This window comes from Adelges cooleyi, unplaced genomic scaffold (assembly GCF_023614345.1).
Source record: "Adelges cooleyi isolate 19-005CV unplaced genomic scaffold, UGA_ACOO_1.1 ACOO_flye_CR_arks_rails_tigmint_CR_PRNA_651, whole genome shotgun sequence".
Lineage (NCBI taxonomy): Eukaryota > Metazoa > Arthropoda > Insecta > Hemiptera > Adelgidae > Adelges > Adelges cooleyi.
In genome coordinates, this window is record NW_026096352.1 from 3,062,484 (window position 1) to 3,088,007 (window position 25,524).

Genomic DNA, 25,524 nt, shown 5'->3' on the forward strand with positions numbered 1-25,524 from the left:
TTACAAACATTAGAAATATTACCAGATTTTTGTAAAGGAATCATAAACGACCTTTTCTTAACAGAAGGAAAATACTCATTATTAAGGGGATTAAAGGCGATCTGTTTTTTTTTTGGAGGGGGGGTTTTACCAAAATATCTGACTAAAATTCGACTATACAGGATGGTCCGAATTTCCGACAGGAATTTTCATATGACTATTTTCACATAACACTTTCACGTGTTTATATATAAGAGATACATCGAAAACCGCTTTAATTTAGTTTAGTTAACTAGCTAAGAAAACTCGCTACAATTTGGCGGTGGCGTGGATTTCAGGTAGGTTTGTTTCAAGAGAGTAACCACAATCTCCCATTTGGCAACACATTACGTACATATATAATTGTACTTATTACTAAACTTTCAGATATAGTCTTAAGTAGTCTCAAGTAAAAAGTAATAAAGTGTAATAAATAAATGCAGACCAGGATAATCTTATCAGACCAAGATGAGTTTATCCAGAATTATTATGCATGTAACCCATTTTTGTTGCGCATTAAGAATAAAGTATTGAATTTGATTCCAAAAATACATTTAAATCTTTCCAAAATTAATATCTTCTATTTTTAAATGCGCAAAAACTTAATTCGCATGCAAATTATTCGTATTGATGACTACATATAGATTAGCATAACGGATTTAGCATCTACAACTCATAACCCGATCATATTCAAGAGATGTAGATAAAGTCAAATGTATTGTGTTATTTTTTTTTTTGTATTGCAATACAACAACTAGCTCTCTAGTCTGAGTCGAACTGTATGAACTGTACTTATTTTATTAAAATTGTTATTATATCACCTGTCTATTTGCACTGTTCCTACTATTTCATAGTTGTTTGCATTTCGTTTTTTTTTAGGTTATCGTAAAATCGAATTAAAAGTGATTTAGAAGTCTGTTCAAATTGTATTATTGTTGAAATAGCTTTCTCGTTTGTGTGTGTATGTTTATGTATAGTATAATACCTGTGCATGTATAGTTGGGATAACATACAAAGGAGGCATTAGAAAACAGTGGTCGTCCGTTGAGCATTGCCTTATTGCACACCGACGTGCACTTATAATATAATATACAACTATTAGTATGTACGCCTTCGAAGAGGATAATTTTCATTTCATTTTTATTTTCCATCCATCCGTGTTGCATAAAAGCGAGAACAAAAAAACTACACACATACACACGATTTAAATATCCTTCGATACCGAGCAGTTATACGGGTATGGGCACCGTTATTATTTTAATATAATATACAATATATAACACATGCTAGCCCCGGTCGGTCCATCGGTACACACCAAAAATAATATTGTAGTAATCGCGACGACCGGTGCCAAGTATGTATTAGTGATGAACCGCCGCACTTGGCTCGGTCCGACGTTCGCGGTGCGCTTGTCTGTCGCGTCACGTCGCCTTGCAGATGAAGAAACGATTAGAAACATCCGGAACTCGACCAGGTCGCGGTTCGTCATGGCCGGTCATAGTTAACAGCTATTTTTTCGTTATAAAAAAAAAAAAAATGAAATATTGTTAAAAAGAACAGCTGTTGACGGGATGGCGGATTTAGTCGACGATCCGCATAATAACCCAGCGCCTGGGCAATGTTTATTCAATAAGTGTAGCTTGAAGCCGCAAAACTTTTCGGGGGACATTAAGAAAGAAGTAATTTTTTTCAGATTAAAGGCCTAATATTCGGTCCAACGTATAGCAACGAACTTGGTTTTCGCAAAATGCGTCCTACTCTGTGGAAAGTTCTTGGCCGGCGAAGCTCCCTCCGCCGTCAGTTGTTCCCAGACGTTACCCGAACTCGAAAAACAAAATTACAACTGGAAACCCGATATATCTATACATATAATTTTATTTATATATATATATATATTCTCGGTAACGTTAAGCGTTCGCACAGATTTTCCGATTGACCCCCAGCTCAATAACATATCCATGTTAAATAGAATCACAAACATCGAATACTCGACCAACTTTTAATTGTACGGTCATCAGTAAAAAAGTCATCACTTCCGTAGGTTTTAGGAAAAATAAGCTGAACAATTATTTTAAAAATTTACTAATTTGGTTTTTTTTTTATAAATATATTTTGCCATTATTGAAAAACGAAATTTTTTACATAATACTTCGGTTAGAACATTTCAAATTGCGACATGTTTTTCAAAATCAGTATAATTTATGCGTGAGGACCAAATTAAATTTTAGTTGATTTAATTTGAGTCTATGCTTGTTCGGCTTAAATATTAGTTGCATGACAGTTTAGAACAAGCTCATCTTTTGAAGTTATTAAACCATTTTGGAAAATAAAATGTGTAGCCTTTACTAAAAGTGCTCTGATAGGTTGTTTTGATTTTTAATTCTTATCCGATTTCAGTCAATCTCCAACTATCTTGGTTGATTCCACGTTATCAGTTGATTATAATTTACAAGTTTATAGCAAACTAACTAACAAACTCGAATGACCAACGTCTATGATTGCAATTCTCTTATGATTAAATTAAAATTACTGCTCCGGCAATTGGTGGAAATAATCAGTCAGTCACGACTAGTTACACGAGCAGTTTTTTAAATTTTAATACGGCTATAATATTATACCATTATCTATATATTCGACGCGAAAAACATTTTTATCGCTTATAAAGTAGAAAGAAGATCTCAGTAACTAGTTAACTAACATAGTAAAAACCGCACGTTTTAATGAGATTTACTTGTGTTTTTTTATTTGAACGTGTCGTTGTTCAACTGTCATTCAACCGAATTCAGTAGGTATTTGTTGTAGGCTTTAGTTATAGTTTTTTTTATCCGTGTTCCAGTTACGCCGTCATTTTAATTATAAATAAACGTCAAACTTCGTGAATTATGAAAAATATGCAAATTGGAAAAGTTAACGAGTTACGGACTTCTGTAATTAAAAGCATGCGGTTTTTTTTTATCATTACCACCACACCGCCACCACCACCACCACCACCTCCTTCGGCGCAAACCCATACAAAGATTAAATTCCGAGAATTTTGATACGTTAATTAAAAATTACGAAACGTTTATAAGTATAACGATTATTATATGTAGAATGGAAGCCGCCATCATAGTTGGAACAACTGCGGAATGTAAGTTTTATTTTAAATTTCGGACGAGATCATATTCCTCTTATGACATTTTTTAACTCCTAGTTTAGATTTTCTACATTCTCCATTCGTTGTATAACATTATAAAGTTCATGAAACATATTAACTACTAAGATTTTCTACCCATTGACGCAATTGGTCGGTTTTATTCTACCTTATATATTGTGAGCTTTTAATTTAAGTAAATAAAATATGACGAAGGTTTCAAAAATCAATGACATAATTAAAATACTATATAGACCTTAAATAAATAAACAGAAAAGCTACCACAGTAAAATTAGGGCATGGTTGGGACAAAGTATAGTACGGTCAGAGAAGCCTTCTGAAATTTTATAACTGAGTGATAAAACCATTTTGAGACAAAACAAAAGATTCGATGCGAATCATTTGCAATAAACCCATTAAATAAAATTAATTAAATTTTAATTAGAAATAAAAACAAATAGTAAGAATGTTTGTAAAATAATTTGGTATTCATCTAGCTCAGCATTTTATAGGTACATTAAAAAAGAAACCCAGCACAGTGGTCATAACATGGAAAATAGTAATTTTTGTAGAAATATTAGTTAAAAAATATAAAGTTTAGTCAAATTTTATTAATGCATTAATGAGAGCAATTTATTTATTTATTAGAAACGTTATGTGTTTATTTCCAATGTTTATACCCGACAGTGGAAGGAGGGTAATGCATTTAGTTGTACTGTTTAGTTTGAAATAAATAATGAGTTTTATGCTTATACGTTTATTTTTATCAATTGGTAAATATTGGGGTGTTGGGTGTTCTGAAACTTTACCAATGGAAAAATTATTTGGACAGCCTTATTCAAAATCAACTGTTTTGTCGTAACTATTTGCAGTAAAAATGTTCTAGAGTACATTTGCAGTTTTTTAAACAAAACTTTTTTGGTCTTTTGATTATGTGAACTTGGCTTCGTCATGGTCACAGCGTTATGTTAAGACCGGACTGGACTGGACCGGACCGGTAATGGACACGTTTGGGGTTTTCGCATATATTCCAGACGTGGTAGACCTAACCGCACGTCGCTACCACACAAAGTTCTGACACAATGTGTCTCTTGCAAAAATAAAATACAAATTATTGTACCCTATTCATTAGAGTGCTCGCAACGCCTGCGGGTATTGGTCGTCCTGCAGCTGCTGCGGTCTCGTATAGATTTCTGTCATGTTCTACAGACGACGAAGGGCTGATTTACTGTCACAGAAAATATGTATTATTTGCCTAACCCCGCGTTATGCACACCACGGAAATAAAGTTCAGAGTTGAACGCCCGTGCAAATCAAAACAAATTTAAGCACAAAAAATTCTCGATTTCGTAAAATTCCATGTTATTTTATACATTCACACTGCAAAGTTGGATATATTATTTTAATTACATTCACGAAAACGCGACTTGATGTATTAATCACTTTGTTCATTCAATTGGTCCAACTAGATTATGGTTATTCGTATTCCTGATAATCTACTCTAATGACAGATACATATTTATTTGCCGTCTCTAAAGCTACATAAGGAACCCCTGAAAAAAATATATTTTTCAAATATCTTGATAGGAGCAAGACCATATTGTGTATTGTGATCGACAATAGAATAACTTGGCATTCTGTCCGTGGATGTGTGAACTTGTTCGTCTGTGCAATTCCTATGGCCTACGCTTGCCGCTTGAGATTCGAATTTTCCCTAAAGTTTATTCTGTTGTTTAGATGAACTGATTAAAATTTGGTGGTGATTGGGTTTCATTTTGACGAAAATGTTTTTTCTCGCGATATTATAGTACGTGAGTACCTAACTGAAATTTGCACAGCTTATGTAGTTAACTAACTCAACACGTGTTAAAAATATCGGCTCTCTAGCTTAATAATTGTAAAAGTTATGACAATTTTTCTGTTGTGAATTGTTAAGTCAAAACGGTAATGGACCTCTTGTCGCGAGAATCGCAGAAGTGGCCAAAACATATCGATCAGGGTTGGAAACATATTTAAAAAACAAAAATTATGTTATCTGCTTAAGGTAACTTTATTTAAAATTGTTGGTTAAGCTTAACTCATTAAGTATGGAAAATAAAAAGTAGGCAACAATTTAAAACTTTTTCTCAAAAAAACTCATTTTCTAAAAATAAATTTAAACACATATAACTAGACCAATTTTCGAGATTGGAAAACGTTTCTAGTCTCAAAATGTTCAGAATTTAGTGTAGAGTTTGGAATAACCAATAAGTAAAATTTGATTTTGCGACAAGAAGTCTCTTTTTGCTTCACAATTGAACTTTGTTTTAGACTTAGAACTTGGTAAGAAGTGTTTTTTGGTTATGTTAGCGTTAAAAAACAAAATATTATGGAAGTTATGTGCCTATGATTTGGCAGCGGAATTTTATTTTATTTTGTAAATCTCAGAATACCCCTTAAATACAATTACTATAAAATATAATTCATATTATTTACAATCAGTCAAGTGGTGAACATTGTAAAAATACTATCATTACGGGCGCGTCGTGTGAACTTTACTTATACTTTTACATAAAAAAGTTAGCACATATTGTTTCAAAACTAAACTTCACTTTTTATAAGTATAACCCGTCCAGTTATCTCAAGTCAGGCTACTAGATCTACTGGACGGATTATAAAATAATTATAACGAAACGATAATCTACACAATATTTTTGATATTTTCACACCAATTTGACATAAATCGGTATAATAATTCATTAATAATTATAAAAAAGTCAAAGAAACAACGAAGCTTATCGGTTTAGATATTGTAAACTCCTGCTTCAAGATAACATTATATAATACCGTGAATTTTTCAACTAGAATAAGAAGTGTATGATAATTGTTGCTATATGTATTTGTAGTATAGTCAGATTAAATTGTTAATTCCCTTTGAGCTGAAATTTAGTGCACAATTAGGTATTGTGGTCCTATTAAACGTGCTAAAAGCCGTCAGTCGAGCTTCTGCCGTACGTTAATGCTTAATAGAATGTCATTTTTTTAATTGTTCACGAATTCACCAAAAATAAAGGCTATACAATTTTAAACGAAAATAACATTTTACTCTTAATTCAATTTAATATATTTATTGTGTCTATACATTTAACTACATGCAATGCAGTATGGCATGAGTCTTTAGGCCAGGGAATAAATTGTTGGTTTCATTAAAATGTATAATTGAATCATAATAATTAAAAAATTCTCTCTCTTCTCTCTTTCCAGCTTTTACAGTCCGTTTAGGACCTTCGCTACCTCAACCACTCCTTGCCACCTATCTCTGTCTTCGCTGTCTTCAATCCTTGCTTCTTCTGAGATTTCCGTGAGATTCATCCTCACCCTGTCCGTCCATCTTTATCTCGATCGACCCCTGGGTCTCTTCCGTCGAGTCTTCCAGTAAACGTGTTTTTTTCCATACCTTCCGACCTCCAAATATGACCCGCCCATTCTAACCATTAAAAAATTGTTTGTCCATATTTCAAGTGGGTAGATATTATCTCATATGTCGCTTCGCCACTGCATTGATTTAATATACTATTACTATTTCAATTACTATGATAGTCTAAGCTTTCGAGCATTTATAAATATATATATTGAGTGGTTCACGATAAGTTGATCACATATTATTATTTATATTGATGATATAAAAATGATTAGTAAATATGTTGATACCAATAGCAATACATATAAATCAATACAGACTGCTCATTAAATATTTAATTTTTGATATGTGGTGTCAAAAATGTAATAACTTTAAAAAAAAAATTGAATTTGCTATTATTATAAAATGTATTTATTGTGTCTCGGTTACCTTACGACGTCCAATCATGAATCATGATACTAAGTACTAAATAAAGCGTATGGATTAAGAAAGAATTTTCATCGTCATTTATATGCTAATGCAAAAGTTTATCTTTAAACGTGCGTCATTCATACACTTGGGTTTTAACATATTTTGACAAAATTATTATGGGTTTGACTATGCATTATTTTTTGGCAGCGGTTTTCGCAAGCGGGTTAACACGCCCTAACAATGGCCTTTTATACGCGCGGAAACCACCCGTGGACTCTACACGACAATGAATTGATAAAAAAGTAATAAAAACAAAATTAAATAAATAATAAACAACAACTCCCTCCGGAGCACAGATAAATTTAGGTATACACAAACGATCATTTAGGGTACGGGTTCCCATACAAAATATCTCATTTCAACAGTGTGCGGTTTTTTTCGCTTCGACCCAATAGCCATTAAACGCAAAGCCCTTTCCACGTTCGGTGTCCGAATGCCCATAGATTTGGTATAAATTATAAAATGTATCTAAATATAATATAATTATATTGTGCGTCACCCGAAGTCCATACTCGGATGGTGGTGGTTTGTACTAATATGCATGCAGATATCTCGTTACATTAAACCCATTTTATGTCACTATATATACTTAACGGTTCCAACATCCCTATTGTTAACGAAATTAGAGACCTCGTTAAAACTTTTTCATTTGATCTATCCTTTAATCGCCATTAATCCTGTGCAATAGCTTTGAGAATACTATACTTACCAAGCCAAATTGTGTGGTTATAAATTACCGATGCCTTTATAAACTTTGTAAAAAGCAATAGTGCGCTCAACTTTAGAAGTTGGATCCATACTGTGAAACTCACGGCAATTTGGTTTAATGGATACAATTTAAAGAGTTCAGAGAAGATTCATTTAGAGGATAGCTTACAAAATTAACATGTCCTGGTTAAATATTGTCGATAAAGAATATCTGTGTAATCACAGATATAACACGATTTTATAGACTCCTTATTTTTACACAAGCTTTATTTAATAAAACGATAGTGTTTTTATATAATGTGATCTCAATTTTCCACAAATTATTATGTTTCTACCCCCCTCCCAAACTAGTTTTTTTGATAGCAACTTTTGAAACTTAAATGGTAACATATATATTTTTTAAACTTTTTAAATTAAGAATATTCTACTAAAAAATTTGAATGGTCGATAACCAGTTTCGGATAACAATTTTTAAGTTATTAAAGTTTCAAATTTAGGGCAGGAGGAAATGTAGAGTGTAGTTTTATTTTTATCTACGCACATTTCCGAACCGCACTTTCCCTCCCATCATAACTTTCAAACACTTATAACACTAAAAACAGTTATCCAAAACTGATTATCGACCAGTCAAAATGTTTAGTACATTATTCTAAATTTAAAAAGATAATGAAATATATGCGTTACCACTTACCATTTAAATTTCAAAAGGTGCTATCAAAAAAACTAAGTTGGGAGGGGGTAGAAACATAATTAATTGTGGAAAATTGAGATCACATTATATAAAAACACTATGAACAAAAAAACTTAAATTATTAATAAAACCCAGTGAGATATTGAGTGGCTCATGATAAAAAAATCACCCTGTATACCGTTTCCCTGTGCCCTTACAGGCGATAGCAAATAAAATAATATAACCTAAACCGCGTATACTAACCGTTGAAACTATATTCAAGCACAAGCAAAAAAACTCGGCTTGACTTATTCCTATGTTGGAAAACCGTTTGTCTTGAACCTTGTTCATATTGAAAAATAAACAAATCCGTTTTGCAGTATTCTTAAACCATTGGACATAATTGCCAGATGTGTAATTTGTCGAAATTCGGTAAATATAGGTACCTACTTTCAAAAAATTCAGTTTTTTTAAAATATCGGATTTTTTTACCGGAGGCGTAAGGAGCTTTCCTCATTTGTTTAATGCTTTTTGTATAGGTTTCCGACAAAGCCGCATGCAAAGGTAGCACTCCCGCAAAAGTAGTTTAACGCGAATTATTATAATTGACACGCGTCAAACGCACTCTGTTGGCCCGTTAACTTGTTGCGGGAGTTTTAATATCGTAATGCCGTTATGCTGCCGTCTTATTCCCTTTCTCCACCGGCTTTTCCCAGCGGTACACTGTGCGATGGGTTTTCTTTGGAAACCGAATAGCTAATAAAATCACTCAAGTAAAAGCGCACGTGTTAGCCGCTGCCTACCTCGGGAGCGGCGAGAGGCTTAATACGATTTCGAAAAACTGACGAACAACATGGTCTGGCGCGTGGCACATTTTCCCATGTCCCGATACATTACCATTACCCGTCTACGTAATGGCGTACTCAGAGTTAGGTACTAGGTGAAACTAAAATACATCATCAGAAAGTATATGGTGCGGTATACCGTTAATGTGCATAATATGCTAAATATAATGTATGCATAAAAATAATACACCTAAGCGAATAACGGTAACGCGGTACGGCTAAAAATACTTAGTCTGATAAAGCCCTACAAAGTGAATTATGTTATTCAACTAGTGTAGGGAATAAGTTTTTTTACTTGATTTTTTGCTTATTTTTCAGTTTACTGATTAAAAAAGTATTTTAACGTCAAAGCGCTGAAAGACCGAAGCACGATAATGTTTTTAGACTTTGTTAAGGGAAGGGAAGGACTGGGAAGGAGGGAGAGGGAGGTAAATAAGAAAATCATAGCCATGAATTCGATGTAAGAAAAACATATTACATTCTTCGAATAGTCACGCAATTTATGGAAAGACCTACGACCTAAAACCATTACCACGTTAATATTAAAACATCAAATCATTATTCGTAATTTTCACGAGTTAGTTGACATCTGTGTATTTTAAACTTCAACCAAAATTTACCATGAAAACAAAATAAGTTTTTAAAATTACGAGTTATGAATTTTATATATACATTTTTATACCTATTTTTAATGTTTGAGTCATAAATCATCATTTTTTTTAATACTTTCTTACTATTTGGAATTCTAACTTATGTAAATACAATTTATAGGACTTTTTTAAAGGCAGCCTAAAGAGTTTCCGAATAATTCATTGGATCATGAATAAGTCTATTCTTATTTACTATATTACATCTAATCTCGAATCACATCCTGACATAAAAATGTTGCTAAATTTTGGATGAATCTCCCGACATCAAACATATGTATGTCAATTTAAGAATAAAACAAAACATAATTACAGTTTTTTTAAAGTATTTTGATCATATGTCGGCTCTACCCTGTAGCTGTGCATACATATGCGACTCAAAATAAAAAAAATTAGCTACATATTAATTCAACAAGATTTGTTTCTCCTAATTCAAAACTATCATTATTAAATGAAATACGAACTTTATTTTCATAGCTTTGGGATTAAAAAATAAAAAGAATAACATATATTTTATACCTAGATGCCCTTTATTTGAAGACACCTGTAAGTATAAACATATAATGTACAGAATGTTCCATCTAATGTAAGACACTCATTTTCTCGGATATTATGAATATTTTGAAAATTTTTTTTTCCTATACTTGTAGGTACATATTTTACTATATTTTTTAATAAGTTGAAAATTGTTATCTTCATCCGTTAAACGCCAAACAAGTATGGACCTCGTTTTTTTCAAATGGGAACATGTGTTTTTAATTCCATAAATATGTAGTCAACACATTTTAAAAAATGCGTTTGAATTTTTCATTTTTATCAATCAGTTCCATTCAGTTTGACTTTGCCAACACAAAAAATTAATAAAATATAAAAACTCACCATTGTCAATATCTTTTCAGCTACGCATCGGAGCCAAAACGATTTCAAACAAAAAACTTAATTTTAATTATTTTCCGAGAAAATGAGTATCCTCCGTTAAATATACCAGTCGGTACGATAACATAATTTACTTTAAAAACGTTGGTCTAATAATATATATTAATACTGTAAGTTAATATTATAACAAGCAGCCTTATTTATGGCCTTATTCGTGAGATCACATTTTTGTTACATATTCGTTAGATTTCTTTTTTTTTTCTGCCTATCAAAAGCAACGTAGAAAAATAAATTTTTTACGCATTTTCGGATAGCTCAAAAATGAAATCTGAGGGCAGTGTTGCTAGCATATAATTATTATTGTTACTGTGCGTTTTGAAATGATGGAAAAAAAGATATGAATCGTATCCGTCGAATTTTCCCTAGAGGGGACCGAGGCTACGGTAGCGGCTTTTGAAATCGATACTGTATGGTTTTTTTTTTTCCTTTTAGCTTGAGGGTTAGTGTAGAATGATACTCTGCGGAGTTTAAACGCGCTATAACTGACGATTAAACCACTCGAAAGAGACGACGCATTTGCGCTATAAAAGGCTCGCAACCCATATAGTATATTTTGTTGGAAATATTGTCGATTCTTTCAAAACTTTGCGTTTTTCACTGAAAAGTTATTTATAATGATATGTACATGTATGATATTAGACCGTTCGAGAAAAAAACATATTTCGCTACCCCCCTGAATGTTTTTTATTTGTCGAAAAGAAGAAATGTTTATAATGTCCAGCTACATCTAGGACAACTAGAAGTGGTTCCTATAGAGCCATATTTTCCCAATTTGATTAACGCGTAAAAAATATATTTTTCATTAAAATCGTCATAACTTTAGAACGTATAAATATTTTTTTAAATTTTAAAAAAGATTCCAAAAGCTAACACTTTTAACTTTAAAATACTTTACTAGACATTTTATCTTGTTAATTTTTATTAATAGAAACAATGGTTTAAAGCAGTGGTTCTCAAACTGTGCACTGACTAACTTTAATTCATTGTAACTAATTTAAAAAACGAAGAAAAAGTTTCAAATATATATAATTGTTTTAAAGGCACAAATGTTAGCTTGCAGAATTTTTTTTGAATTTTTACAAATTTGTTTAAGTTTGAAATTATATCGATTTTAATGAAAAATATATTTTTATGTGATAATGAAATGAGGAAAATAAGGATCTATAGGAACCACTTAAAATTACGAGAATTACTAGAATTACTAGAATTACTAGAATTACTTAGAATCCCTTATAATTATATAATTATACTTACTGAACTCAAAAGCTATAAACATAATACACACACTATTGAAGATCTTGAAACTAATATTAATAATGTAATTTAAAGGTGCTTGATTCACACTTAAAATTAAATAAAACAGGATTTATGTAATTTAAACAGCAAAATATAAAACTAATTTATCAAATATATATTTTTTTTGTGTTAAATTTATATATATATACAGGGTGATTTTTTCGTTATATATATATATATATATGTGTGTGTATTAGTGTATAGAATAAAATATGAAAATGATTATGAAAAATGCACCAGCTTAACGTTTGTGTTGTTGTTGGGCAGGTACGGTGACATGGTCCCAGAGACTATAGCTGGAAAAATCGTCGGTGGAGTATGTTCGTTGAGCGGAGTGCTGGTGATAGCTCTTCCAGTTCCTGTAATCGTTTCCAACTTCAGTCGTATTTATCATCAAAGCCAAAGAGCGGACAAGAGAAAAGCGCAAAGGGTAAGGCTTTTGTACAAATCATTTAATAAACGCGAAGTGTTATTAATTAAATAACAAGCGGCGGTTATCCTTAAATGTATCCACTTCGTAAAAAAAAAAAAAAAAAACCCGCACCGTGAACAATTAATTTTCATCCTGAATATTGTTTGACCCTTAAAACCCGAACATGGTTATTTGTGTGACTGGAAAATTAAATAGTATTTTTCTCTGTGTGATATACATTAAAGAAATGTGCGTTGTTAAAATATGTGTAATAGTAATTGTTTTTGTGTAAAGTCGCGAGTATTAACTTTATAACATACTAATACATTAACTTCAATGAATAACACAATACATTTTTCAGGTCTCTACTGCTATTTTGATTAATGGATTTATAAAGAATAATTAGAGAAGCTAAGACGTGTGTTTAAAAATATTATGCCCTCCGTTTGTTCAAAAAAGTTTAGAATATATGAAAAATTATAATTCAAAACGTATAAAGAGTTTTTTATTATAACGTAAAAAGGCAAAAATTAGTTTGTATTTATTAAAGTCGTTTGGTGTTATATTAATTTTCTTAATATATTTGTTTTTCTATGAATAACGAGTGATCAACAGTGATCTTGAAACAGTGTCTGTTTCAAAAAAAAAAAGTTAATACTTTAGTATGATTAAAGTTGAGCGACATAAACACGGTAATTGAGGTTTACGGCTGACAAGTTCCAAGTTTATAATAGTGTGATAAGTATATTAAGGCAAAGAGTAGATATGTTGTCAAAGAAACATACAGTGGTAGAACAAACCCAATAATTGTATTCTATACTATATACAATTAACCTAAATAATTAATAAGTAAATAATATACATAGTGTATGTATATACATATATTAATATACATCATAACATACCGAAATAAAATCTTTACAGACAAGATTCGAGATATTTTCTTTGCTGTTTTATTATTATTTATTAGATTAGATATTATAATAACGGTACAGTAGGAGCAGGTAATGCAATAATAGTAAATTTAGCCCATGTTCGATAAGTAAATCAATTATTACTAGAAATATTTTTTAGCACCCCCGTATTTTATATCATTTTATTCTTTATATTGCCCTCGTGACTTTATACAATATGATTAATATTAACGCATATTTTATTTCACACTTTTTTATATCCGTCACACGGATCCACTCGACGAATATTAATGGCGTATACTCGTGTGCGTATATGCACAAAGAGGTACAGGGTTTTTTTTCTTTTTAGCTTGGCTATAAAATAAAATAATAAATATCTTTTCACGAAGTGTATAGGATACTGCCGGATTTTGGTGAGTTTATAACGTATATATAGGGTGATTCATTAAGGAAAAGCTACTTATTTTCTCTTAAAATGTTTGCAATTTTGAAGTTACTTAGCTTAAAATTTAGGACGGTAGGTGGAGCAGATAAAAATAATTCTACAGTCCTTCCTTTCGTCCTAAATGTTAAATTTGATAACTTAGAAGTAATTATCCAAGACCAGTTATCGACCAGTCATAATTTCCAGCAAATTATTCTTTTATATTTACACAATAGGTACGTTTCAAGGTTCAAAAGTCGGTGGAGCTTTGGATAATACTAAATAAGATAAATATTTAGTAATTGTGCAATATTGTAAACTGTAAAGTAACAAAAATGTTTTCGAAAAGAACAAAATACAAAGTTGCAACTATTTTAAAAGAAAACTAGTAGCTTGTTCTTAATGAATTACCCTGTATATACTTAAAGGGCGTAATGACTGTGCGGGTATTGACGATATTCACTATGTGGGTTGTTGGGCGTGTTGCAGAAAGCGAGGCTAGCGAGAATTAGGATAGCAAAAGCATCGTCAGGGGCCGCGTTCGTCACCAAAAAGAAGGCAGCCGAAGCCAGGATGGCGGCTCAAGAATCTGGACAAGAGCTTGATGAAAATTACAGAGAAGAAGACATATTCGAGATGCAACATCATCATTTGCTCCGATGTTTGGAACGAACCACCGTGAGTAAATTATCGCATATTGTGTGGTTTGATATGTTTTATTTTTTATTTGTTTTTCTCCCTTTCTCTCTCTCATATATCGACTCAACTTGTTCATTGTAATATTTTCCTGGTCAAATAATATTTTTTCTACATCTCGTGTGTACACAAGCGAAAACCGTATTCCACCCTCGGCAAACACCGCTTTGACATCTACCCCGGCCATTCTCATTATACTTACACCGTTAATCAAATAGTCGTTCACTTATAAGTTGTATAATATTATATTTCGATTACATCGCAACGGAGATTAATCGATCTGGATCGTCGAAACCGTGTTTGTACGTCAAATATCGGTTGTGTAACCTAAATAACTGCTAACATTTAAAAGCTGAAAGGGTTTTTAGTCTCGAAGATTGTATCTTGAGCCTAAAATGTATCAGTCACCGCCCGTTTTATTATCACGCGGGTCGCGTAAGATACAAAACGAAATGTTTTATCTATTTAAGCAAGTTTTGTTTTTTAAGCTTCGACTACTATAGCCATTAGCTGTTGATCGGTTTTGCTGTTTATTGTGGGCATGGCATGGCATGGGTCGCCGCTAAAAATCTCGGGTGGTCACCCATCCGGGATCAAGCATCAATCGACACAGCTTAACCTCAATCATTTAGGTTTGTTAGTTTAGTTATTGCGAAAATGCTGTTTGTGTAAAAAATAAAAGACAAACAAAAATAGTAACTAAGTTGTTAAAAATAATGATTATACTGTTCAAACGATCAACCATTATTCGATTTTCACAAACATTAAAATCGCTATTATGTTAATGACCGATTTGTTTTATATTATAGTAGAAACTCTCGAAATGGTATCAGGAATAATCCGTAGGTATGTAATACGAAAAACATGAAAAGAAAAATTATATTTCACTACACTGCTCATCTCATCTTTTTAACGCTTATGTGTATTAACTCTATAAGTAATTATTCATAGCTGACCAGTCAACATTTTCAGTAAAACACTATGATTAAAAAGTAATGATAACATATATACGTTACAATTTAAACTTCTAAAGTTAATAGAGCTCTAGAATACCAAAAACAATAAATATTTTATATTAGGGCATCTTAAAACATTGCAAAAAAACATGAACCAAATATAATAAGCGTTTCGGGGCAAAATCAAAAAAATGATAAACTCGTCTTTTTTATGGCAGTTAATCTGGAAACTACTGCTAATGCAGCGTGCTCTTATACAAGTTTGTCCAATTTTATTTGTAGTTCAAAAGCATTGAAAACCATAGTAACACTGAAGAGTTTCTTTTTCATTTTCCGCATATACTCGTATGCTTTTGACACTTCAATCAATTTGCCCGGAACCCTTCAAAAATTATTTCAAAAAGAAAAACTACTAAATTGCAATTATTTTTAAGATAATGAGGCCATTACTTAAAGTTGATCACTCTATACATATATTTACAGTATTGATTTTCGAGAATGCATTTTTTTTAAAGTTCTTATGTTTGTTAAAAAGTGTTTTATTAAAAAAATTCTTTATACATGAATAGATCAAATATTACCTAACCTTTACCTAATCTAATCTAACCTAACCGATACGAAACAAAGAAAGCTGTTTAACTTTCCAATGAGACTGTTTTATGTCTCATTGGCCGACTGCATAACATCATAGTTAATAGTATAGGAACTAAAGGTACCTAGTTTTCGAGTAAACCGTATAAGGATATCGACTGAGTTTTGATAGACGAAGCGTACAAAATCTATACGGCGAGTCAATAATAGTTTTCTTTATTTACTATTATTATGGAAATAAAACATTATACAAAAATCCATAATAAAATCAAACAATATTTGTAATTAATTAGTTACTTTGTTGGCAGATCATTGCCAAATTTAACATATTCTACATTAGTATATACTGTAAAAAAAATATATTTCTGCACAACAGTTCATTTATATATGACAGATAAAAGGGAAAATGTCAAACGGGAAAAAATATAGGGGGAAAATATCTAACAAAACTGAAGGTCAGTGAAAAATTGGTAATAGGAAATATTCGTATTCTACGAATAGTAATAAATAATAACACTGTAAAATACGATTTTAAGAACCATAAGTAAGTAAGTCTGTAAATTGTCTAAAACTTTAAAGGTAATTAAAAAATAAATTGGAGTGCTAGAGAAATTCTGTAGCCAGATTCAGGTTCGAAGAAAAAATCCTATAAAATGTATACAAAATTTTGGATTTTATTCCGAAATAAGGTCGATACACTGGTATACACCGACACTTTATAGTATATAGTATATACAGTGTACTTCAGCAGTCTATCAATGGACAATTATTTTTACTTGTATCACGAGTATATTATGCCATCGTTTTCAATAAGTTAGCTTACATTATCAAATTGCAATTATAACGGTCGAGCGAGTTTCATTGTTGTAGGTATCAAAACGATACCTATTCACAAGTTGAAAATGTTATTTTAACTGTTATAACGTACACCGAGGGTTGACGGTCTTCGCGGATTCCATTATACGAAAATGAAACGAATTTGAGAGAAAGTTTAGTTAGTCCACCCCATGTGAAAAATAACACTTTAAGTCATAATTACGATTACGGCGTGGCACCTCAATTATAGTAACACTTAATAAAGGCAATAACCACGTCTATTTGTACATAAAAAAATTTAATTTTACATATATATACATTACCTAAGCAATTTCCACCGCCCAGATAAGGACATATAATTACTGTAGTGTTTCGGTTAAAATCATCGTTGAAATATTCTTTTTTATAAGCTTAATTTATTTGCAAATAAAAAAGATAGATGGCAAAGCATTTATTTCTACCCGGTTGGTAAACAAATATTCGAAATTTATAAGTTTAACTATATGCCCAACGTAAAAATAATTCAGAGACGGATTTCACGTTAGCTTCTTCGGTTTTAAAATGAAACTTTTTCGTAGCTAATCTTAGGGTCATTCGGGAAAAGGCAGATTTACATTTTAAATGAGAATTATGCCGAGGACGTCTAAAACTTTTAGCTTACTTCATACGTAGATACAGTTTGAGCGAATATATAGTCTCCAAACGACAAAAATACTTTTCATTCAAAACCACGTCGACGATACAGTTTTCATTTTATACATTCATGCACATTTTTTGTACGAAATAAAAAATAGATTAAGAAGAGTGATTATTAGAGCAACACCTCGTGTTTAATGTGTGTCGTAAGTATTAAGACGGTGGATTTTTCGCGAAAACAGTAAAATACGTTCAGGAAATGTTGACTTACACCGAGTTCAAATGAAAAGGTTCACAGTCTTTCAAGATTAATTCAATCATTTTGTGGATAATTTGGAGAAACCAAAAAGATATAATAAACAGTAAGACTGATGCATTGAAAGAATCACCTTAGCCTTGATGCGTCTGGCTCAGAAGATTTAGTTTTAAATATCTTACATCGTTTTTATCACTATATCCACTTAGGAAGGTCAAAAGTTCAATAAGTTCTACTGTATTTTTCTATTCAAAAGTTCGGAAAGGACCTCATATAAAACTTAGGTTTTGCAACGCCTTACCTACTTGGAAACGTTGAACCCCGTCAAATAGTTTGACACTCGATAATTTTTTTTCTTATGACAATAAAATGTCTAAACACATATAACTGATGTACCTACATTTAGCCTTTTTGCTCCTTGTCAAATATTCGAATAACGCTTTTTGTGTAGCGACCCACTATAACTTTTTTTTACGAATAGGCTAACGGCCAACCTTCAACGGTAAAATTGAATATTTCTCTGTGTTACATTTGGAACGTGCATAAGGTACATTTGTAATCATACGAACAAAAACTACTATACTACTGAAGGTTATATTTATTATATTCACTTAGTTATATACACTATGTTCAACTCTAAGCTTATCGAGAAAAACAAAATGTACTAAATGTAACTATTTTTTTAACCATCCAATCATATTTAACAACACAATATGTCCAATTCTTCAAAAACTCATTACAAATATTACACAAATTACCATGGCCTAAAGCTAAATATAATACAGATCTATGACAACCTAGTTATACATTTTGTAATGACAAATCGTTTAACAAGTGTCTATGTTTAAGAAAAATCAATTTGATAGTCATATTAAAATTATTATTTCATTGTAAACTAAATAATTTCACAAATCAGAATTAGTATATTTATATTGATATAAATATTTTATTATATTATTTTTTATCTTTTCTTATTAACAGCTAGGTATAATATTTAATTAAAAAATACAAGAATCTATTGCTATTGATGATAACTTAAATTTGAATGTTTATATTTAACTTTAAAACATTTTTAATTTAATAATTATTTTTAATGTCAAAAAAAATACAAATTCCAATTTTAAACTCCATTTGGATCTAAGATTTTTTGTTCTTTAAAAATAAAAAAGGGTTGCCTAAAAATATCTTAATCCTTAAATAATAAAATTAAGAAATCATTATTTTAAAAATTGCTTTAGAGAAAATCTTGACGGCCTGATGGCAGTTCAAACTAAGGCATTTACATGTTTATGAAAAGATAATCAAATGGCCATCTTGATAAAATAATAGTTTTTAACTAAACCCCGACTAGCTAATTGGCAAATTAAAAAAAGCACAGTACAAATGTGCTACACTGAGAAGTCAGAACAGTGGTCCAAAATTGTTTTGAAGAAGTAAAATATTTCAATGTAATCAAACAGTGCAATGCATGCAAACGCAAGTAACCTTATAAGTAGAATAAAACAAGGTCGAACTTCGACCAACTTTCTATAAGAGCTTTCAGGTTTTTATCATGTACGAATAACAAAATTGGCACGACAAATTATGACCCATAGATCATTTTTTTTTTCAAAATGATAAATGTTGTTTTTAAAAAAGTTGACACTAAGTGTATCGTATACGCACGTAAAGCGTCAAATGCCATAAAACGAATCTATTTTTCTCTAGTGATTTGCTCATTATATAGCAACGAAACGTCGATAAATCCAGCCACAGTATTTTGGAGAATAATGATGTATTTATTATTATTATTATTATATTATTATTTATTGCGGTATCGCCATTTATTTATTATGATGGTACGTCCTCTCATTTTAATCACAATGCGTCAGAGATAAATTTATGTGTTGAACGGTAATTATAAAAATCCGGGTACATTATTTTAAAACGCTGTTATACACTTTTTTTATGCACTATTGTTTTTTTTTATATGCCGCTTTTGTTTGTTTATAGACTTAAAATGAATTAATGCATTTTATTTTGAGGACTTTGAGCGTCTACCCTCAAAATATAACTATAATATACCCGATCTGTCAAATACTAGAGAACACAAAGACGTGGTCGATATGAAAAATAATAATTATCTTCTAATTGTTTTAGCGATTAGACTATAAACAATACTAACTAAACTATAAGATAAGATAATTGTGTCGTTTAAAAACAAGTACGGTAATAAATATATCTGGTTTTTGGCTAAGAGTTATTATTAGCAAACCATTTGAGGGGATCTGGATTACAATGATTTTGTTGTTTGTCTGCTTTATGAATATGTCTATGTCTAGAGTATCTCAAGAAGTTCAACAAACGAAATTAATGTTTAATTTCAATACAAACTCAAAACCCTCTGCAGTAAAATACAGCTTGTTGCCATAAATTAATCAAACGCAGGTGATAATGGGAGGAAAATATTTATGCTATTTGTTTTTTGAAGTAGGTAATTGTATAAACACTTTTTTTGACATTTTCCGTTTACCTTTGAGCATACAACTCGTTGAACTAGTGATTTAAAATCACAAGAATGGCCTTTTTTTTAACTACCATGTTCACTTAAATAGTAAAAACCCAAAACACTTTATTCGTATTTTCAAAAACTATTTGAAACTTAGAAACAAGTCCAGGTCGTTAATTATCAATACAATCGCATACCTACCTACATACATATGAGTAAAATATATATATATACATATACAAAACATGTGTGGGATTCTACTTCCAGTGAAGTAGTCCCATTCTTAATCTAATAATTAGACTAAGTCGAATGGCTTCAGTCGTTTGAGTCGTCTGATGTCTTGCGAGTTGTCGAGGAGTTGTATGGCAGCTGTATTTGAGTGAAGCTCCAGTCTTTTTGCGTGTTTGCGGGCAAACCGGGTAATTTCATCCTGCACGGATGTTATTTTTAGATCGCAGTGGATGATGTCGTTCTTATCATACCGATATGCTGCAACAACGGTACGAAGAGCGATGTTTTGGCAACGTTGGATGAGTTCGATATTAGACTTACTGGCGCAACCCCATAGTTGAATACCATAGATCCAAATCGGTTTAACGATCGATACATACAGGAGACGTTTGCTGGTTAGGTCTAGCTCGAAGTGTCACCCAACTTGCCAATACAGTTTGCGCATTTTTTCTTTGATTTGCAACTTTTTCTGGCGTACATGATGTTTCCAGTTAAGTCGCGAGTCAAGGTGCATTCCCAGATATTTTGCTGAATCATTTTGTGGGATTATCTGTTGATTTAGCGTGACTGGGATGTATGCGGTTTTACGTAGCGTGTAGTTGGCGTGCACCGACTTGTCACTGATTTTTATTTTCCAACGCTTTGTCCAGTCGTAAACGTTGTTGATTGTCACTTGTAGGATCTCAGTCGCAGCTTGTTGGTCCTTATTGGTTGACAGTATTGCCGTGTCATCGGCAAACATAGCTATCGTTGTGTCGTCATTAGTTGGAATATCAGCTGTATAGAGTAAGTACAAAATAGGTCCGAGAACACTACCTTGAGGTACTCCAGCTGATATACTCTTCCAGTTAGTGATCGCTTCTTCGTATCTAACACGAAACTGTCTTTCAGTCAGATATGATTTGAGAAGTGCACACCACGTATGTGGGAGCTGCTCTTGCAGTTTTAGTAATAAACCTTTGTGCCAAACTTTATCAAAAGCTTGGGCCACATCAAGGAATACACCACAGCAGTATTTTTTCTCTTTCAACGCCTTACTGATCACGTTCGTTAAGCGATGAACTTGGTCGATGGTCGAGTGTTTATGGCGGAATCCAAACTGGTGATCTGGTATGAGTTGTTTTGCTTCAATAAGTGGGCTAAGACGCTTAAGAAGAAGTTTTTCGAATAGTTTTGACATGCATGGTAGAAGCGATATCGGCCGATAAGAGGTGGCTTGTTCGGGCGGTTTCCCAGGTTTGAGCAACATAATTACCTCCGCTCTTTTTTCCATTGTTCGGAAACAAATTTCGTTCGAAAGATGGCGTTGAAGATGTGAGTAAGGTGGATGATTGCCTTCTTAGGTAGCTCTTTAAGGATGCGTGGGCTGATCTCGTCGTATCCAGGTGCCTTTTTCGTGTTGATGTTGGTATCGATTTCATGGGCTACTTCAAGTGGTGTAAAATTCCGTATGATTTCTCTTGTAGAAATAAGTGGCTGACATTGGATGCTGTCAAGTTCAGAAATTATGTTGTTTGGCTGAAATACACGCTCGAGATAATGTCCGTATACTTCAGCTTTATCTTGTTCACTGCGCGCCCAAGTGCCATCTTCCTTTCGGATGGGTGGTATATGAACGCGAAGTCTTTTTAATCGTCTTGTGGCTTTCCATAACGAGTAATCGGAATCGGCTGTTGCAGATAAGCCACACAAATACGATTTAAATGTTTCATTTTTCACTTCTTTGATTTTATCGTGTAGTATTTTGCTGACTCGGTTCCATTCGGTTTTATCGGATGGGTGTCGAGTTCTGTGCCAAATTCGTCTTGTTCGCCGCTTTTGTTGAACAAACTCTCTGATTTCTTTCGGGTAGTTAAACTCGCGGTCGTTGCCTTTTTGAGCTTCAGATGTTGCCGTTTTTGCCGCTTCAACAATGTCATTAGTCAGTTTATGTACTACTATTTCGATGTCTGTTGACGACTTTAACCGCACAAAAAGAGTGATAGCTTCTTCCAGAATATTTCTAAACAGGTCCCAGTCCGTGTATTTGTTTGTTAGAAACTATTTTCGTTTTTTCATAATGACATTTGAGCTTAACGATAATAACACAGGGATGTGGTCGGACGTTAGCTCTGTTAGTCCTTCAGCTTCAAGATAATTAGAGGAGATGCCTTTAATTACGAAGAAGTCAAGCAGGTCGAGGATTTTCTTAGAATCGGTTGGCCAGTAGGTTGGCTCTCTAGTAGAAATTATTTCAGCATTTATAGTGTTAGCTACTTTTAGTAGAGCACGCCCTTTCGGAGTGATCAGTCTTGATCCCCAGTGAGAGTGCTTGGCATTATAGTCACCACCAGCAATGAATCGGTCTCCTAGCGTTTGGAAAAATGCAGTAAATTTAATTTCATCTGCACCTCCTTGCGGTGGGCATTAAATAGCCGTAACCGTGAGGTTATTATTCCCATCTTTAACACGAACACTTGTAGTTTGTATGTACAGTTCTGAGTATTTTTCAAGCTCGAAGTGCTTTATGGTATCTCTTATGATTACAGCTGTACCTCCACGTTCTCTACCACTCAGGTGTAAAGTTGTATAGATTTTATAGTTTTTTATTTTTAGAACAGTCCATGATGTGAAGTGTATTTCAGATACAAGAGCAATGTCAATATTTTCAGTGTTTAAGAAGTTTTCAAGTTCTTGTTTACGTTGTACTAACCCGTTGGCGTTCCACGCTATGATCCGCAGTGTACGGTTCATTTATTTTTCTTTTGCGCGTTGTTCTTAGCTTTGGACTGGTTATTATTTTCTAACCTATCTAATCTAGAAGTAACATTGTTTAGCGTTTTTGTAATGTTAGCCAGAGCGGATAATACCTTTTTTAAGGAGACATCATTATTTTCCTGCTGTTGCTGTAAAGGCTTTTGTGTCGTCATCTGTTGGGTACTAGAAGAACTAGCCGTTTGAGCATAGGTATTATTCGTGGTTACTTTTTTAACTGACTTTTGCTGAATACGCTGTACCGCAGTTGTCTTCTTTGGATGCACCCGTTCTTCAGCCTTTTTGTAGGCAGAGCACCCCTTCCAGTTGGCGGTGTGAGCTTCCCCACAATTTGCACATTTAGCTTTTGATTTTTTTGGTTTTGAACAGTTTCTCTGTTTTATGACCTTCGCCACATTTGACATAAACCGGTTTTTTGTGACAAAAATTGAGGGTATGTAAAAAGGATTGACAATTTTTACACTGTGGCACTTCTTTTTTTTTTCTTGGAGGTTCGACTTTAATTTTGTGGTAGCAAAGACTGTCTACTCCAAAGATATCTTTGTTATTTGCTTGCGGATCTAGGTCCACAAAAAACAAAGGTAGTTTTATATACTTCCATTTGCTGTTTTTTTCATTTGGGTTAAGTTTCTTTTTAATTTGGATATTCGAAACCTCGACTGCAGAATGACCTAGGTCGGCAAGGTCTCTTTTGATCTCGCAGATATCAGTATCTGGATGTAAACCGCGTAATACAACACGACATTTTTTTTTCCGTTTTTAGCTGATATCTGTGATACTCAATTTTGTTTTCGTCTAAAATTTTTAATGTGCGTCTGAATTGGTGTTCATCGCCTGTTAGGATTTTTATGTCACCGTTAGCATTTGTTTTTAGCTGTTGCTCGTGACCAGCAGCTTCTTCGCGTGTTAAACAACTAATTAAATGTTGTATATTTTGAACACCACAAGCCGTAATCGGTGGTGGTTTGTATATTTTGGGCACAGTTTTAACAGAAGTGTTTTCTCCCAATTTTGTGCGTTTTTTCTGCGGGCTATAACTAGCACCTGAGCTAGAACCCGTTTCTTCATGTAACTCTATATGACTAGAGTTTTTATTTGTATTAGTATTATTTATTTTACTCACTTGGAAGTCTAACAATTGGCTCTGCAATTGTGCGATATTCGCTTGTAGATCTAATACCATTTTTTTTAAACTTTCGTTTTCATTTTGTATTCCATTTAAAATTGCTTGGTCAATAACAATTTGATTTGGCGCCGTGTAAACATTGCCTGGCTGATTAGTAGAATTCATTGCAAAACGACGTACAAGCCACCGTTTGCGCGTGACCTAGTTAATTTATGATAAAACACTTAACACTCTTCCGTTGTTAGCGAAAACATTTTTCATGATATCATTATTATTGATTAAATTATTCCCTCAAACACACTAAAGTAGCTTTTGCCATCACCTCATATTACAATGACGACATCATTTAAGGGGTCTTAAAATTAAATTACAAAAACGGGTTGTAAACAGACGTTTGAAAATTGAGGGAGCAAGTAAATTATACAACTTCATCACCGCTTACCGTTTGGCCACAATTAAATTAGTTATTTTGAAACTTGCTAACTAAATCAAATACTAATTATTTTGCTCCCTCCGACAATAATTTAATAAACATAGCAATTAAATAAATAATTAATAGTGAACGAAATGGCCAGTACGATTTTGTTATTTTATTTTGAACTTTTATTAATGAGCAAAATGAAAGTACTCGATTACGGAATGATTCATTAAGGAAAATGTCAGTCATTTTCTTGGTAAATAATTACAGACTTTTGTTTTTTATTTATGTTGTTGTAAAATTTTATAAAATTAACAAATATTTGCCTTATTTATCCCGCCCTAAATATTAAACTTTAATAACTTTAAAAGTACTGACTCAAAAACTGATATCGACCATTAAAAATGTTCAGCAAATATTCTTAATGACATTCATTTTCATTAAGTTTCTAAAAAAAAAAACTACAAATTTCAACTATATTGAGATAAATAAGTATTTTCTCCTTAAAAACTCATCCTGTATAATATTCATTTGTGTTTTTTTCTTACTTAAACTCTTTTGAAAACAAAATTTATAATATAAAAGATATTATGCCAAAAAATAATATCATCATCATCATTTAGCTTAACGGGCCATAAAGGCCCAACGCTACCATCATGAGATGGTTTCTTTGTGAAATCGC

General features: G+C 32.4%; 1 protein-coding gene across 3 annotated transcripts in view; it reads left to right on the forward strand.

The window, feature by feature from the left end:
- The window catches only part of LOC126844643 (potassium voltage-gated channel protein Shal), a 51,319-nt gene that overhangs the window by 19,073 nt on the left and 6,722 nt on the right, over positions 1–25,524 (forward strand). For 2 of the 3 annotated variants that reach the window (XM_050582973.1, XM_050582974.1), the window contains exons 2-3: positions 12,392–12,554; positions 14,364–14,552. In XM_050582973.1, the coding sequence (XP_050438930.1) occupies positions 12,392–12,554; positions 14,364–14,552 (352 nt within the window). The remainder of the gene's footprint in view (positions 1–12,391; positions 12,555–14,363; positions 14,553–25,524) is intronic. The other variant, XM_050582975.1, reaches the window with a different exon arrangement.